Here is a 19,266-nt window from a genome sequence, read left to right on the forward strand (position 1 = left end):
TGTATCTCACTGCTTCTGCTCTCTTTTTTTAGGATAGACTGAATAGAAAATGGACTTCAACAGATACCTTTGTGTAATTTAAGAAATAATTTCTTCTTAATTACATTCGCTTGTATCTGGAAGCACTAGCACAGCAGGATTTTTTTTGCTAGTGATATTTTCACTTTGATTTGCTGACAGTAAATGGGAAGGGAGATGGACTGCTTTAGGTTAGCTGTTTTGCTAAGCAAAATGAAAGAAGGAAGCAAAAACCACAGACAAATAATAAAAATAATTGAAATTACTTCATGCTACTCCATCTGACATGTTATTAGAAACACATGTAATACTTAACTTTTCAAAACAGGAGATTTATTTGGCAGTATCCTTTTCAAATGTATACTTGTCGAGAGGAAAAGATGGGCCTGAACCAAAACCTTGGAGCAGAACACCCTCCGGGAACATTAGCATTTGAATCCAAACTTTGTCTTAGGCCCATCTCTAATATTTTGAAAACTGAAATATGTTAAATCATTGGACAGAATAGCTTGGGGTTTTTTTTAAGGATCCAGAAATTAAACTGCCATCTGTCAAGAGGGAAAAAACCCAGAGTGTATTAAATAGTAAATGTAAAATTAATTAAACATGTTTCTTGCAAAGCTTACTTTTTTTTTCTGATAGATTTGTATTTGATCTTAGAACCACAGAAATAAATCTTACTCATAGTGCTGTGAATTCCTGCACAGCAACGAGAAGTTACACTTTTAAATGCTACAAGACAACAGCGCTCTATCGTATGCAGCTGTTGCAAATCGCTTTGTCTGCTTTAGCTATGTAAATAAAAGGACGTAGGACAGGTCCAAAACTCTAATTATTGTGAATTACCAACCTTCAGAAGACCAAATGAGGCGTAAAAATGATACGTACAAAATGAATGTGGCAAAATCGGATCCTTACATTAGCTGAGCAGTTACATAGTTCTCGGAAAGCATCACTGTAAGGAGGAGGATACGTGGAAGAGAATTTCAAAGGGAAAGACAGCCACCAGAAAATGTTAAAGTGCTTTAGTGTGGGTTAAAGTCTTCTCTGTTTTGTTTCTCTCCTTCCTCTAATTTTCTGAACCACATGTAAAAGCTGACATTCTATCCTATGTGTGTTTCAGTAACGTTAAGTATTTGCGGTATCCACTGTCTAACGCTCGTGAGCTCACTGAAACAACGTGCATTTACATCGGTAACTCCCTGGATACCTTGAGAAGTTGCCCTGGAGGAGCGAACTCCTTTCATACTGAGTCCCATTGTTCTGGCGCACCCGGCACCCTCCTCTGCACGCCTGCAGGGCCCCCGGGTGCGGGTGTTGCAGAGCGCCTGTCTTTCCTTTGGGGCTGCGGTGACACATGGCGCTGCCCTCAAAGGGAAAGGAGAAGCACTCGGGCTTAAGGACCTCCAAGAGTTTCTTTCTGGAGGACCAAGCAGATCACGTGACTGTTGTTAGAAAGCGTGCAGACTATTTTATAAGGAACATTGCCACGATTACCACGCAACAGACTTCCTAGCCTCACAGAGGGCCCTAAACCCACCCATACGGTTCCCGGCAGCAGCAGAGGATGGCTAGGGAGGATATGAGCGTTGCTATTTTTCTACTAAAACAAAAGTAAAAGAATTATGTAGGCAAAACTCATCTTTTATTTAGAAACTGAAAACACAGGCTGGCAATTTACATTCACATCTACTTTAATGTTAAAACAACATCTGCAGGGCCTCTGTCTCCTCCATGCCTTGAGGCTGAAGCAAATCTGCCATTTGTTCTTGCTCCGAAATGGTCTCAGGTTTTATCACACACACACACCACCTAACTGACTTGACATGACAACATCAGTACTTATGCAATCTGCCTATCTCTCCATCTTAGAAAGAAATTATTTTATCCTAAATTAAGCTTTCAATAAACCTTATAGAAGCTTGCTAATCCTTACCTCAACTGTTCTGAAAGTTCAGAGCCTTTCTGTTGAAGATGTATTTCCCCCTCTCTAGTCACTGACTGCAGCTGTCCTGATTTACCACCCACACATCCTTTTTTTCACCAGCTATCACCTGGTGCTTCCAGGAACCTCACCCACACTCCAGGCCAATCACATGGGTATATTACTTTTGCTAATTAGCCAACCCACCCAGGCTGACCCAAAAACTCTAATTAGCATTACATTCCTAATTGAGAAATCTTACTCATGGTTTTTCAATGGGCTGTAGTAATGCAGTCCTTTTCAAGAGCCTTTCTTTCAGACAGTCAGAAACCTTGATACTTGATATTAAAGACAAGCTTTGAACCAGTCTTGTTTGCTGTCCTGAGCCAAGACCTCTAATAAAATCCAGGCTTCTTCTAAAACACCAGTTGTTGGCAAATTGACTACAGACTGTTATTTCTCACCTCTCCAAGGTGGTGTGCCAACGTAATTGTAAGAGCTGCTAACTCCTTATAGGCAACACAATCCCTCTGAACAGAGATGCTGGACTAGACCTGTCCTGCAGATGTATTCACCCCTCTTGGTTTTTTTTCTTGTCTTTTTTCCTTTGTTGCCCAGCCTAGAAGCTCATCCTCCCACCACCTTCTTTTAGTACAAACACGTTTTCCTGCACACAGTTCCGATCTACAAACTTGCCTGTTGCTGAGTTCAAACGCTGCAGAACTCAAGGACCAGAATGCAGAATAGATCATGGAAAATGACCCTGAACAGATTCTTGTTTGGATGCTCCGGGCTAAAGAGCAAAACTAGTAGTACAGAGGCTAGAAACGACAGTGTTTAGTATGGTTTAGGATGACCTAAGGGAGGTGTGGTAACTGCTGTCGTAAGGAGCCCTCTTGGTTTTCATTTTATGAAACACAACATTCATATCCCATCCAAATTCCCCAAAGAGAAGGAACTGCTGATGTTGATAGTAACGTTATATAGAACTGCTTATAGAATCTCTCCTGTTCAAAGGCGATTTACTGTTTATACAACTATTCTTAAAAAATACAACTTTACTTGTGGAAACCTCTAAGCCACATGAATGCTGAAGTATACTATAGCGATTTCTCGACTCTGCGCGTAACAATTGATGCTTTGGTGGCATAATGGTCTTTAAGGATATTGGCTAAGTTAATTATAACCAGAGCAGAAAACCCACTACTTGTCTAGAAGACAGATGTCTCTCAATGTCTCTGTAGCACTGCCTTCCTTTCCAGACTTACCTGAAACAGTCACCTTAGAATTTTAGGTGTAGAAATGGAGGAAGGAACTATTTGTTCTTCAAAGCTTGTTGTATTAGAATTTGATCAGTGGTATTACTTCTTTTTCTACCTTGTATATTTATATAAATGCAGACTGGATTCATATATACTTGAATAGTCTGAAGAATGTTGAAATGGGTGGGAGCAAAAGCAGCAACTTGGCAGCAAAATAGCCCTTGGGCAAAAGAGATGCTAAACTGAGTCCCAGCAAAAATTGATTTTGATTTGGCTGAGTTTGAAGATTTTGTGAACTACAGTTGGAGCACGTATAGTTGTTCTTGGGTTTCGTTTGGTTTTCTTTGTAATGCAACGATAGAAGCTTTTCATAGGTATTTCAATATTTGAAGGGAAAGCCATGTTTTTCAGGTCAAGAAGTAGAGGGATCAATTGAGAATTGCCAAAATACGAGCTCAGTTAGATCTCATAAAGGAAAAAAGAATAAATCGTAAAACAATTAAGTAACAGGATAACTAAGAAAAAATGTGATTGCTAAGCAGAGAGGTAATTTAAGTAGGTGTCAATAGTAAATGAATGTTTAAGGTGTCCTAGATTATGATAAATACAGCAGCAAGGGCAAGGTGGCAGGTGGGATAAAAGCTAAAAATGAGATGAAGATGAAAAATCAAAGATCTTCCTGGGCTCATATTGGTCAGACCAGATACTCTTCATCTCGGAAATTAAAACCAGCTGACTCATGAAATACAGAATTCCATACCAGAGATCTCTAACAACTGGAAAGGTGCAAGTTACACGGGAGAAGGTTAAGCACTAATATTACAGGAATTACATTGTGGGTAAGGAAAGGGCTGCTGAGGAGACAGGCAGGTTATTGAAGGTTATTGAAGGAAAACAATGGGGGGGGATAGAACTGGGATGTAGAACTCCTGTAGAATTTTCATTCATTGAGTTGGCACAAAAAATTAGTGGTGTGCTACTAAAACTTGTACATGATACAGAGCTGCAAGACTACAGGACCAAAATATCCTAAAGAAAGAATGAAGTTGATGAGTGAAGTTTATAAAAAAAAAAAAAATTTAAATGCGATGTCCAAAATAATTTATGGACTAATAACATGCGTCTGTCAGAAATGCAGAGCTCACGAACTGAAATCTAACGGGAAAGATTTGTGCAGTGCAAAAACCCCAAAACTTATCACACGCTCAGTGAAGTATTTCCAGCCAGTGCTGGGCATGATGCTGTGTATCATTTACATCAGATGCTCAAGGATGAATGTAAGCTGATCAGGTGCAGAAAAGTGCTATTAAACTGACCGGGCAGATGGACGAGTCTATACCTGCAGCATTGGGAAGGACATGTCTTGCTTAGTTTAGCAAAATAAAGGCTTGAAGGCAGTACAGTTTCTTTTTATAAATATATTATAGTGGTAAAGAACTAGGCAGAAACCAAGCTGGACTAAAGGACAGAGCAAACCAAGAAGAAATGGGTATAAACTGAGTAACACTGGGCTGGAAATAAGCACATACTGTATCATTTAGCAAAGCAGTGAGGTCTTGATGTGGCTTTCAGATATGGAGCATCCCAAAATAAGGAACTCCTTAGCACCTTGTTGCTTACTGCTTTATACATTTGATGTGTGGTGAGTGTGGCAGGGACACTGACGGCTGCTGGTTCAGACCTTACTGGGTTTGGGGTGAATCTGCCATAGGTGATATATCTGCTTTATAGTATTGCCAGCGGCGCCGAACAGGACCACAAGGGGTTTGCTATTTATGGTATTATATATTCCCCGTGGACTGAGAAAGGCAGTGAAACAGGGCTAGTTACAGCTATAATGGAGAGATGTGGCAAGGCACACCTCGAAAAGAAGCCACCTTGGCTTTGTCTAGTGCAAAGGGGGCAGCTAAAGGAGAGTTGGCTCCTGCTTTTTACAGTGTTTTGGAGTACTGGTATTTAGTCTTGCCCTTCTCCACTGAGGAAATCTGTATGGAAAAGATACTCTCGGCGAAATTGATGCCAGGCTAGAGTTTCTCATGAGGTTGTGATAAAGAATTCAGAAATTTAGAGCAGCTTTTGTTATTGCTCAACCAACTTTCCAAACTACCCATGTAAAACCATTAAGATCTTCCTCTCAATGGGAAGGAAAATGACTGCTAAGAGCAGCGTAATTTTTACTTGAAATAGTATTCACAAAATGCACTGGAAAAGATTTGCGTTTTTTTAAACATCAAGAAGTATTCTAACTTGGATTTATAGACAAAGTGCTTTTCACTGCTAGATAACTAATTAATTCCTAGAGAATAGTTTCCTTCTTGAATTTTTTTACACACAGTCTTAAAAATGAGTACCCTGGTATGGACTCACTGCTGTTAAAAGGTACACTCCAGTGTCTTCCCTGAGATACTGAAACAGGTGACCTCCCATTGTCCATTCCAGCCCTATTTTCTGTTATTCTGTTGAACAAAAACGATCCCACCCACCCCCCAAAGAGATGAGGTTTCTAGAGAAAAAGTAGGATGTTCATTTGTCAGGGATAACATTTCTTAAGAAGTAGCATCGCCTGTAGAAGCTAGATGGTCTCCTCCCAGAGCCAATCAGTAATTCCAATGCAGTCTTATTTTATTGCAGCTCTTGCTCAAAGAAGCCAGATTTCAACTTCTGTTTTTGAACAGGGAACATTAAAAGTCTGCAGTTGCAACAGCAGCTTTCAGGCAGTTCCTTCCAGTGAAAAAATTGCTCCCCATAGACAAAGAAGGAATGTGGACTATGGGATAGGAGAGAGCTCCCCCTGCGTGCTACAGCAGCTGAGACGCAAACATGTATGCGTGCATGTTTGTACCAAAGAGCTGTGAGAAATGACAGGCAAGTGGAAGTGGTACAGCACATCCAGAAGACTGTCCACCTGCTGGAAAGTTAAACTTCCTTACCCCTTTCTCAGTGTAGAGGAAAAGGTACCCCTTGGGGCTTGAGAGTGCTAAAATCCTATGCTGTTCTTTAAGTTGTAAGGAAGGTTTTGACCCTTGAACCCAGGGACTTTGACCCCGGCTGATGCTATGCTGCATCTGCTCCTCCAGTCTTTTAAAAAAAAAAAAAAAAAAAAAAAAAAAGCAGCAGATTTTTTTAAAAAACATGGGATGGCAAGTCATCCTTGCATGAACGGGAAGAGATTAAGATCTGCAGAAGTTCATCCTGAGCCACAAAGATCCATCGTTACTGGATCCATTCAGAACTGAAGTTTACACTTTGAAACAAGAGTCAGGGAAAAAGATGGTGGAGCTAACTCGAGACCAGAACGCTACTATATGAACCTCTCCATCAACGGTTGCACACGTTTCTCTTCTTGCGTCTCCTGGTGCGGCACAAGTACACAGCCACACAGAGGAGGTACTGGTGGTTGGTCTGAACTCTGACAAGCTTCCCGAGTCTCTCCTAGGAGTTGAGAGATACTGGAGAATGATATATAAGCAGCTGAAGACAAGCTTGCTCTACTGGCAGCTAGCCAGACGGAGCACCGATCCACCACGAGATTAGTGTCTGAAGCTGGGAGCGGGGGAGGTTGCTTCTTTTTTTCCTACGGACAAATCAAGAATATTTGAAAATGAGCTGCTCTGTTTTGGATTTTTCTGTAATTTCTCTTGGTGCTTATCCTTGTTTAAAAAATTTAATGCATATTTAGCACATAGTCCTTACTCAAAATAAACTGTGGCAATGACTGCTGGGGAGAGGGACAGAATCCTTGCAAGTTAAACATGGAGTAAAGCCAAATAGCTTTGCTTAACACATTATGATTTAAAGGTCAGAGAAATCAAATAAAAAAGTCAAGTGGAGACAGAGAATGATAACAAAAAAAAGTAGATGGGAAACACCCACCACAGTGGGGAAAGGAAAGGAGACCAAGGAAAAGCCTCCAAAAAAAAGATATTTCTATTAGGTTCAGCTTAAATAAACAAAATCAGAGAGTAAAAATAGATGAAAAATAAGATAAAATAAAAAATCAAAAGGATGTTATATGATAGTAATTATAGCATTAAGACAAAGCAGAGAGATCTAACTGAGACTTTCCTTTTCTATTTGTGTATATGGCAGCTATTGCCTGTTCTGTAACGATGGGATTACTGCTTTCCTTGTTTTCACTTCAAAAAGGCTGGGTTTTTGCTCTATAATGGAATAAGGACATTTTTGAAATCTCCCCAAAAATGCCTGTGGGACAAGAAAGCTATTTCTCATAGAAGTCTACTAAGTGCTTATAAAGGCTCATCTATAGGGGTGGGCTCATGATTACTGAAAAAATTAAATGTTTTCCTTGTTCTTGAGGGTAGTCACCATGGAGTTTCAGAATTGTCAAAGATAGCGTCTGCTTCTGCCAATACAACTGGCAGATTGTGAGATGATCAGAAGATCATCTGGCAGAAGATAACAAAAAAGTTAACAAAAGCCTCATTTTGTTGTGTGAATGAAGACAAAAAGAGAAGAGTATTTTTGTTATGTTTGAAATAAACAAGGAAAAGTATCTATTAACTAGTGATACTCGTTACCTTTTTCAGTTTTAGCTAGCATTTTGTTGCCTCCTATAGTATAAAATGATTAGCATTAAGGCTATAGCACTATATCCTACAGACAACTGAAGTAATCCTCATCATCCTGGTCCTGAAAGGACTCTCAGGTTGCCTGTGAAGCTTTTTCCTTCTGGCTCTTCTAACGAGTATTTCTGTGAGCAACTCCTTCTCTTACCACGCTTTGCTCGGCTTGTCTGCAGGGATCATGTGCTTTTCCAGGTACACTGCTGGTGATGAGCATTCAATATAGAGTATTCAGAAATAAAAAAATAATAATATCAGGCCACAACCTGAAAGCTTTTATTTCATTTGGACAAATTTCTGTTGATGTCAGTAGAAATTCTGACCAAATAATCCCAAACCTTTAATATATGGCCCTTAGTAAATTCTCTCTTACAGTCTAAACGTCATCAGATCCCTTCAGAAGGGCACTGTAAAGGCACATTTGGTTAGCTCTTGGCACATCATTTCCAAACAAGCTAAGAAAGATAAGCACTTGTTAGTGTTTTGATTTAATCATCCTCATTTAACGGCTACATTCACAGCTAACCACCAAAAGCGTTTATGTAGACATTTATCACTAGCAAGTATCCAGCAAGCTATTTACCTGTTACTTCTGTTGATGAGTGAGACTAAATAAGCAACAGAATTGAGCAATACATACGTACCACCCTTACTAATTACTCCATCTACTGGTACAGGATCTTAGGAAGTATTTCAAAATAGGTTATCTTAACTTTCATGATCAATTTGTTAGTAAAATCTCTGCTCAACATTTGTATATGGCATCCCACTGTTTTTTAATTCCTGTCAATAAAAAAAAAACCCCTTGGGATTTCTTTTCCTGCATGAACTTTGTTTTTAATATATTACAATACCTGAACATCAAGTTCAAATGCTCAAAATAAATCAAGCTTTGTGTAATTATATGGACATCCTTCACCCAGCAGTTAAAAGTCTGAGTCTCTGCCTCTGTTGTGATCTCTGTCACCTCTATGAAGAACACAGTATCTGCCCTGAATAGGTGTCTTATTCAAAGCTGGACAGAACAGCCTTGGTGTCGGGCGGAAAAAAAAAAAAAGCTATCATTTTATACTTGTGATAAATAAACTTGACTGTTGTAAATTTTGCTGGAATGGAGTGTGCCTCAAATGTGGCCTTTTACCAGGATGTGGTGAGCTCAGGGTCCATACGTGTTTATTTTCTTCTGCTTTTCTTAATTCCATACATTTATATTAGGATCTAAAAGGCTAAGAGCTGTTTTTCTTGTATTTTCACAAACATAAAATAACTAAAAAGGTTAAAACCCCTTTGATTAAAATAAGCATCTCCTCTTCCAAATACGCACAGCTAAACATTGTGTGTGCATATATACACTTATATATACGTACGCATTAAGGCAGCACATTAAAATATGTTCCATATTAAAATAATGAAAATAAAGGAAATAAATACATTACAATAACATTGTGAGAAATTTTTGAACAGGGAGCATTTAGTATTTGTAAAATGCATACCCAATTTCTTGTTTAGTGTGAGACAGCTTCTCTAATGCGCTGGAATATTAAATAATATGCAACTCTCAAAATCCGTTCTCTCACAAGAGAAGGAGTCACAAGATGTCGCTGTGATGCAAATAACCAAACCTCACTGCAGGAAAAGGGGCATTCACTCTGGAGCGAACCTCCAGTATTGCAGAAATGACTTGTAAAAATCGTTTTAAGGTGACAGGGGTAAGGATGGCTTCTGAAAGGGACTGTGTTCAGTGTTCTGTGACGTAGTTACGTCCCAGCAATATTTGTCATTGTTCCTTACGAGTTTTGAGGACAAGGTTTTAGATTCTCTGCCAGTATTTTTAGGAAGGCATCTTGCTGCTGCCTGATCTCCCTTTCAGCCACAACAATAACTCAGTAAGTATTTTAATATGAAAAGTCATTTGGTTACTAGGGACTACGATGTAAAAGAGCTTCCAGGCAGACGGACAGTGCAAGTGGCAAAGAATAACTATTTAGATTTTGTTTGTAGTCATCGATGGCTGTCAAAGTGCATACGGACTCTCTGAGGTAAACACTGAACAGAAAAAAATGGCAGATTATAGATTTAATGTGTTCAAGAATCACAGAATCTGCACCTCTGAGGTTTCAACACAAGCGAGGCAGTTGTTTGAGGTCCCTGCCTTCGGAATTTGCTCCCTCCGGCTCTCTGACAGGGAGCACTTTGTTGGCCTTCAGAACATATTGCAAGGCCAATCATTTCCATCAAGATTTGGCTGCGCAGCTCTAAACAAAGACTTATTTTCCTAATCATTGGTTTGTTTTCTGATGGATGGTTAATTGGAATAGTACTGACCATTGCGGGCATTTCTAAATTGAAGCATTCTTTTATGTACGATGCACCCAATGCCACAGTAGTGGGTAGATTATAAATGATTTTTAAAAACCCATGTAGATAATCAGGGAATTCAAAACATGGCACATCTATAGCTGTACTATTGCCTGTAAACCGTTCATTTAAAAGCAGAAGTAGCAAAACACACGTTTTACTCTGATATTTATATTCCTTTGGTTTCTAAGACCACACATACATATGCGCATAGTTGATTTGGGATAACTTACTGGTTTTGCATTTTATATGACCTGCAGAAATATGCAGTATCCCCCTGCCCCGCGAATGAATGGACTGCATTTCTCAAGATTAGGAAATAATTTCTCAGATTAGAAAAGGAGAAGACTATTCAAAGATGAAAGGGACAGCTTGTTTTAACAGACTGATTTTATTCTTAGGAAAACAACCTAGCTAAAAATTAACTACACAGGAGGTGATACCTGTTTTAAATACTATAGATCTGTTTCACGATTTTCCATTAAAGCTGGTAAGATGAATGGGTATTTGCAAATAGCACCTTCTGTAGAAATTCAGATCCCCTCTATCTGTCCTAAACTGGTGGATAATATGACAAGGCAAATTTTAAGGAAGCAGAGTCTGATTAACTGAGAGGAAAACTAACAAACATTGCAAATATTCTGAAGGGTTATCTCTGGCTTTGGTCAACTTTAATTGATCCTTTTAATTTAAGGATAGGATAAAGGAAGATAATTAATGTTGAATAACATCCTGTTGCTATTAGCAAAAGCTGGATTCTTCAGTAACCTAAACTTAGACATCTAACCAGCAAATACTACCTTTGGATTCATCCAAACTTTTTTGTTTGAGTGGAAAAACCCGTTTCATGGACATGATGAGTGACAGCAATGACTGAGGAATTTAGGACCTTTCTTAAAATCTTCCTCGTGTCCTGTTTTCATTCTGGACTTATGTAGGCAGTTTTTCTTTGGAAATGAGTAAAAACTTTATTTACATACCACAGATACCCAGTTTCTTTGAGTGACATCAGTAATCATAAACATTCCTCCTTCTTCTTCAAAATCCAGGGAAGCATGCCTACCCATGACCTTACATTTTCCCCAAAATGTGAAATATCAAGTGCTCTAAATGACTGTGAATCTATTCATGGTACAATAATGTCTATTACTGTTGTAAATTTTGTTTTATGTTGACTCGTATGCTCTGGGAAACTCCAAATTTCACTCTTTGCTTCATTTTAATATACGGCTAATTTACTAGTCCTAAAAGAAACTATATCTTGGCATAAGGTTATTTATTTTTTCCCCTTCTTGTCTTTCTTTTTTAGTGCTCTTTACAATGGACTTGAGTCATGTTGGATGGAAACTTCTCCATTGTATGTGGTTCCGTGGTTGAAACAATTTTGTGCTTAGTTTCAAGTGGCTGTAATATAAATAGAAGCCACACTACTTTTTTATGTGGGATGGTGTATTTTTATAACTTAAAGCATGATGATATATTTGAAGAACAAATTAGTCATTCTGCCTCAAGAACTAGTCTGTCTGAGGTATGCCACAAAATTGTTTTCAAATTGTTTACCTGGTGTGGAGCCTACTGGGAGTAAAAATAGATTCTTGATTTAGGCTTGGTAATTCCTGTATTACAGTTTGGCTTACTCTGTTGCTTAGCTGATTACCATGGAACTGCGCTGGTCTAGAGCAGCAATACAGTCCATAATAGTTTATGGTCAGAATGTATCGTCATGATTTATTCCTTCAGTATATTAAAAGAAGTACATGAAAGTTGTAGCTGATAATGCTGCTCTTGATCAGACCTGCTGCCTAGCTAGGAAGACACGAAAGATGCTATTTAGCATTTATATAGCACTTTTCAGAGAGTCATAGAATTGTGGAATGGTTCAGGTTAGAGCAGACCTTTTAAAGATCATCTAGTTCAATGCCATGGGCAGGGACACCCTCCACCAGCCCAGGTTGCCCAAAGCCCCATCCAACCTGGCCTTGAACACTGCCAGGGAGCCAGGGGCAGCCACAGCTGCTCTGGGCAACCTGTGCCAGGGCCTCACCACCCTCATCATAAAGGATTTCTTCCTGATATCCAATCTAAATCTACCCTCTTTCAGTTTAAAACCCCTTTCATGTCACTGCAGACCTTGGTAAAAAGTCTTTCTCCATCTTTCTTATAAGCCCCTTTTAAGTATTGAAAGGCCACAATAAGGTCTGCCTGGAGCTGTCTCTTCTCCAGCCTGAACCACCCCAACTCTCCCAGCCTGTCTCCATAGCAGAGATGCTTCAGCCCTCTGAGCATCTTGGTGGCCTCCTCTGGACTCACTCCAACAGCTCCATGTCTGTCTTGTCCTGGGGACCCCCGAGCTGGACGCAGCACTGCAGGGGGGGTCTCAGGACAGCAGAGTAGAGGGGCAGAATCCCCTCCCTTGACCTGCTGGTCACGCTGCTGGTGATGCAGCCCAGCACACGGTTGGCTTTCTGGGCTGCAAGCGCACATTACCAGGTCATATCCAATTTTTCATTCAGTAGTATCCCCACGTCCTTTCTGCAGGGCTGGTCTCCACCAATTCATCACCTGGTCTGTGCTGATGCTGGGGTACTGCCACGATCCAAGTGCAGGACCCTGCCATCCAGGTCCCTCTGGATGGCATCCTTCCCTCTAGGGTACAGACTGCACCACTCAGCTTGGTGTCATCTGCAAACTTGCTCAGGGTGCACTCAGTGCCACTACGGATGCCATTCACGAAGATATTAAACAGTAGTGGTCCCAGTACAGACCCCTGAGGGACACCACTTGTTACTGGTTTCCATTTGAACATTGAGCTGTTGACTGTAATTCTGGACATGGCCATCCGGTCAATTCTTATCCATCCGACAGTCCACCCATCAAATCTGTATCTCTCCACTTTAGAGGCAAAACGTTTATGTTCTTAAGAGACTTTCACAAAAATACCACACTCTCAGAAGTTATTTAAAGCATCAATAAAATAAACTTCACAATTTGTAAGCATGGAAATGGAAACACAACGAAGATTTCCAAAGGCTGAAAGGTAGCAAGGCCAGGGGCAGAATTCTGCATCCCCACACTTTAACTGTCACGCCATGTAAGACAAAATAAGTGAAATGCATCCATTTGCAATCTTTGACACAAGTTTTCTAGTACGCTAAACATCTTTCAGGAGTTTCCTAGGTTTGAAAGGCATTTTCATTAATTGCAGCACATAAAAAAAAATTATCATGTAATTTCATTTCTCACAAGAACAACAAGAACTATTGTCTTAGTATTCTTTCTGACATCCTCAGAGCAAAGATTGTCTATGACAGTGCTTCCTATTATTTCCATGATATTTTATACAGATGTAACTGAAAGGAAACAAGACAGAGCCTGGTAATTCACCGAATCCACAGTTTACTGGTAAAATCACACCAATACTTGCGCTACTTGTTTGTATCTGGAGGTAATCTCATTAAACATGACAAACCTATAAACCATGTTGATAACTTCCTGAATCCTTGTAGTTCAGGGTATGTCTGCATAGTTTTCCAGAGGAAAATTTTAAGCTTAAAGTTAAGCTTAAAATAATAAAGTAATAAAACAAGATAGTCTATTTTAAACTCAAAAGCTTCCTACCTGAGGCTGCTGAGTGGCAGTGGGTCTCTGAGGAGATGGTATAGAAGTTTTGGACAACATTTGGTTCATTTTGCTTACGACTAGATCAGTTATATGTTGCCTGTCTTCAGTCTGATGCTCACCAATCAGAGGCATTGCACAGTCCATGACCTGTGAAATAAAATACATCTGCTAGTGATAGGGCACCAAAGTCCTTATTCCACATCCGTGTAGAATGTCAGGTCATCTCTTTACTTAATTGTAAGTAGTGTGGCTGCAGTGCAGCTGATGCAAAAAAGAAGTAAGAATTTCTACAAAGAAAGCAGGGTATCAGAGAGGCAAATAAAAATGTGTACATTTCCATTCTCCATGGGGCAGGCTAACTGTTCAGCAATTATTTAATTCAGACAAATAAAACTAATACTGAATTCAGTCACGTCGGTGGGTTATAAACATTTGTTATTTCTACAGAATATTTGTTATTTCTACAGATATTTGTTATTTCTACAGCGTATCTACTTTAGGCGCATCGGCGTTTGTTTCGGGGGAAATAAAAGCGTAATGTAATAACCCCAACTATTATTCACAATGGCACTGGACATTCTTATTTCAACAATAAAAGGATTTAATTCACTTTGAGAAACTACAATCCTTTTTCTAGCAAGGCTATTCAGAAAAAGGTGAAGGTGTGCCACCTGCAGCCCTGCGTCCTGCTGTTTCTCACCGGTATGGATCACAGGTGACAATACAAACAATAGCATTAATAAGAGGCTGTCAGGGATAAAGCAGTTCATTAGCGATAACGTACTGTGTGGATGTCATTATATCTGACCCAGTTAGATTCTTTGTACACACTGAGTTGTGTCCATCTAACTTTCAGTCCGTGAAAAGCTGTCCAGCCGCCAAATTTCACGCAAGATTTCTCACTAGTGTAGGCAAATCACGCCCTAGGCACAATATTACGCTCTGCTGGGAATAGAGAAGGAAAGAATCATCGGTAAGGGATCCTCACGGGTTTTGCACAACTGCAGAAGGATCGGTGAGTTTTATGGGGGTGTTTTAGTACTTCCAAAAGCGCACCTTCCTGTGCCTCTTTGGCTTCTGAGGTTCCTTCTCTACTGCAGGTAAATGGAACAAGACTGAATAGGTTCAACAGAGTCAAAAGAGTGCTGGAGGACTCTTGCTGCCACAGGCAACTCTTAAGTGCTAATGGTCAGAGAAAGACCTTAAACCGCCCTCGCTCCTATCCGACCTCTTGCAAAAGGACTAGAAGGGGAGCGCTGCTGCTGGGAGGCAGGGCTGTTTTGGCTAGGGAGGCTGATTCTCGTCTCTTCAAGTGGGCATTCTGCTGTAGGCTGTTGCCTTGAGCTATTTTTGTTAGTTACCCAGCTTGTGCAGTTGAAGGGAAGATACTGAAATTTTGTGATAAGACCTGATTCTGCAAATATTTACAAGGTGGAAGAATTTTGTTATCTGTAGGGGTGCCACAGGGATCAGACCCATGAGCATAAAGCTAGTGCATCTGCACTGTATGGATCCCTCCTGAGGTGGAGGGGCTATAGTGGGGACAACAAAACTCTTTATCCAGCAACCCCCACACGACACTTTATCTCCTTTATAGACAAAGAGCACAGTTTTACCTTCCTTCTTTTAGATATTCAGGTGCTTCTAGGAATTAGACACACAAATTGGGTATTTAAAGAGATGTTTGGATTTAAAAGAACATGCGTGTCCATTATAACTCTGGAATATAATCTTTCATCTTTCACAGCAGTTGGGAATGAGCTGCATTGTAAATAATATTACCTAAACTTGAGGATTTTCAAAATACTGTGCTATAGAAATTCTTACTGAGGCTGACAAAAGACTACTTTGTTCTAATAATGAGATTAGTTTGAAGCCCAAAAGCATTTACATTATTCTTCTGTTTGTCCATTTACAAGAGACACTGGCACTGTGTGTTGGCAACCAAAATGTCAGCAACATTTTTCTGGGATTTTCAGATCTAGCATGTCTCCTCTAAGCTTCCTCACAGCTAAAAGCCTTTAAAATAACCCCAAAGTACACAATGAAATGATAACTGAAATCCAGAGCAAACGTTTCCTAAGAAATTAATGATTTTTTTTCCACTCTTGGGCCACATCAACAGTATTGCAGAAATGCTTAATAATTACACAGTAAGTTTCTATAAAACTTACCATATTTTTTAATAAACATATTTTTAAGTGGAATATAACCAATGTCTTTAATTAATTGAGAGCAAAGTAGTGAACCCATATTCCTGAATGGGTAAAATGTAGTCCAGCTGGTTGCGTAGCTCTTGAAATACAAAATTTTTCTGGATTTACTTTAGTATTCACTTCCGCTGAGTTATTGGTATTTCTTAAAATTGTTGTAACACTTAAAGTTCCACTTCATTTTATCATGAGTTTTTTCTTGCAAGAGTAACACGCCTGGAGGGATGAGGCAACCGTATGTGCCAGATACCTGGGCCAGGACTTTAAAATGTTAATAATGACTGAGTGTTAGAATGTCTTGATGTCAGCGTGAAACAGACTGGATGTTTGGTGGTCCGCTGCAAAACGTCTGATTTTCAGAGAGGGAGTTATGTCTGTGGTCTAAAAATCTGCCCCCCCTGGAAGGCAGGCATTAATGACAGTTTTGAAAATGTTGCCCCTCTCACTACTGGGTGTATGTTACTCCCCTCTTACCCAACCACAGAAGCAACGGTTGTATGTTTCACAAGTATGCAAAGAAAAGCTCACTTTGTTTACCATCCACTTACATGAAAAAAAAACCAACCAACTTGGAATGACTGTGAAGCAAATTGCCTAAAAGAAGATCCTGCCAAAGGATTAGAGAGGATTAAGATCTGGAGTACTGGATTTTGACTGAATTTCTATTTTTAAATACTTCTATAACAGAGATATTGCCATGTTTACCAGAACATGTGGGAAAAGTGTAATTCTCTGGCTAAGGATAAACAAAGAAGCCTTGAGGTGTTGCTCAAAACTTCATGCCCACTTCTGTAGAGAAGATCTTACGTTTCCTGAAGACAGTATTTTAAGCATTGCTGCCCTATTCATATACTGAGGCAGATTCAAACGCATATGACATTAAAAACCATGGCCATTTGGCCTTGACAATCTTCTGTCACTTGGACAGGTTTTGATGTCATTAAACCCCCTTTTGTTTGTTGCCATACTTAACAAATGTTGTCGGCCAAAGATACGGTGAACCTAACACTGAACAAGTACTGAGTCAGATGCCAAGTCCCGAATGATGATAAGCTATAATGTGTTCTGGTGCTTTCCTGAAGTACAAAGACAGGAGCCAAAGTGGTAAAAAGAGAAGGAAAGGCATTGGATTATCAAGAAAACTACTGATCCCAAAGTGAAATGTAAAAGATCAGCAAGGTTTAACAGCGGTTCAGCTGCAGGACGCTGCTCAGTTTAATGCCTGACGGGACTCTGCGAGGCCACGTGGGTGGGCAGAGGTCAGAGCTGGCCGGAGGCCGGAGGGGCTCTTACCACGTGCACTGCTGAGAGCGAAGGGCTGGAGGGTCCCCAGCACCGCATCTCCGCCCGGCCATGCCCCTGCCTGCTAAGAAGAGGCTTTGCTCCCCTCTCGGTGTAACCGCCGCGGTGACTCTCAAGGAGAGAAGTTAACTTTCCTAAGAGAGCTGCTTCTGCTGTTCCTTGGCAAAGCAGCTAAGATCAAGGTGAATACTTTACAGGGTGGGTTTTGTTGTCTTTTTTTTTTTTCTTTAAGAGAATGCAGTCTGTTTTCCTTCCTAGTAAAATAATTAATGACAGTTATCAGAAATCAGTCATGTTTTATATAAATGTATCTTAAGACTTAAAAATATTTTGGGCAATGCTGACAGTTTTTAAAACCCGTGAATGACTAACAGGAATGTCACGCTGGCATTTCCCCCACGTTAGCGGACTTGACAAAGTTTAAACATACACAAAGCATCCTGTTTATAAATAGTCTATTTACAGCCTGTGCTAGTTTTAAAATATAATTTCAACACAGCCATTATTTTTTTTTTCAGTACCTACTTCAGCTATTTAAAATATTGGAGTTTCCCAGTAAGAGGATTTCATAGAAAAAAAGACATCTGTAATTCATAAAGTCAAATATGTTACTTTCGCAGATGCCAGTAAAAACACGGGTCACTATGAATTACGGTCACTTAATTCATATCACTTCTATCTGTAATTTATATGCATTTCAGTAACCAATTCTATGGGAACAATTTCTCTTACCACCCAGAAACCATATTCTCAAATGCACTTAACACATCTTCGTATTAAACTGTAAGAGACTGAGTGTGTATATTTAGCAGTAGCAGCAGAAACGTTTAAGTCAAGACAATACTGTGATGAAACAAAACACTGACTTTCAGTGATATGACCTTTCAGTGAATATTTTAGTCTGTGCCCTCCACTGCTAGTGTGGATAAGGCAAATATTTGAAATTTGGGCTGCAAGACAGAGACTGGCAAGAAAGAGAAGAGAAACGCTGTTTAACTCTGGTGAATACGAAAGGAAACGGGATGGGATTAATAAAGGAGCCAGTGCAATTATAAGATATCAGTAATTGCAAAGGGATCATCATGGCTGAAGGAGCAGCTACTCTGACTGCCACTTGCCAGACGCAGTTCTCCATTACCTAAGATGTTTACCACCAAAGGATCAAGAAAGATCTCTGGCTTCGAGCTCTATGGAGACCAGCCCAAACGGTGCTGGGAAGGACGGAGTTGTGGAGGTTAAGGGAAGGGCAAAGGTAAAGAACTCTGTCGATATGGCAGAAGAAAAAGGCGGTTGTCAGGATCCTGAAATACAAGAGTATGAAGGAACGGCTAGAGGGCTTGCAAGTCAGAAGTGCCCAAGGAGTCTGACAGAATAATGATGTGTGGATTTCCGATGGAAAAAGACCTATGAATGAGAGGAGAAGATATGATAATTGGTAAATGCAGAGCGAGGAGAAATTAATTTCATTGTGAATCCAGGTAATTTCGAAGGTCCGTGCTCAGGAGTGTGAGGAGTGAGAAAAAACATTTACTTTGGTCTGTGAATAAGAGAAGCGGGACTGTGTTGTTGCTTTAGAATGAATGTGTTATTCTTCTGTGTTGTTTCTGTGGGACCTGGATGTCTCCAATTGCGGTGAAAATTTTGACTGTAAAGGCAGAGGCTGATACAGATTTTAATTTAAGAGTTCTAAATTTGGGGAAAGTAACTGACATTAAGGAAAACTATTAGTTTGAGGTGGTCATTTAAGACTGAACGGGACGTAAGAAGAGATGGTGTGATTTCTGAGAAGGAAGGGAGTGACTGGATATGAAGTAATCACGGGGCTTTCCCTGAGGTCTCTATAGCAGATGCAGGAATAATTTGCAATTGGAAATGTAACCACACCTGAGAGGTCGGTAGGGGATAGTACAGCAGAAAATCAGTGGTGACGGCTAGGAAATTTTTACAGTCCCTCCTGTAGTGGCTGAAGAACAACATTTGCAGAA

At 40.0% G+C, this 19,266-nt stretch overlaps 1 protein-coding gene across 1 annotated transcript in view; it reads right to left on the reverse strand.

Annotated features, from left to right (window-relative positions):
- The window catches only part of SYN2 (synapsin II), a 188,873-nt gene that overhangs the window by 7,875 nt on the left and 161,732 nt on the right, over positions 1 to 19,266 (reverse strand). Inside the window, exon 10 of the mRNA XM_075762742.1 lies at positions 13,764 to 13,913. Coding sequence (XP_075618857.1) covers positions 13,764 to 13,913 — 150 coding nt within the window. The remainder of the gene's footprint in view (positions 1 to 13,763; positions 13,914 to 19,266) is intronic.

Source organism: Balearica regulorum, chromosome 10 (assembly GCF_011004875.1).
Source record: "Balearica regulorum gibbericeps isolate bBalReg1 chromosome 10, bBalReg1.pri, whole genome shotgun sequence".
Classification (NCBI taxonomy): domain Eukaryota; kingdom Metazoa; phylum Chordata; class Aves; order Gruiformes; family Gruidae; genus Balearica; species Balearica regulorum.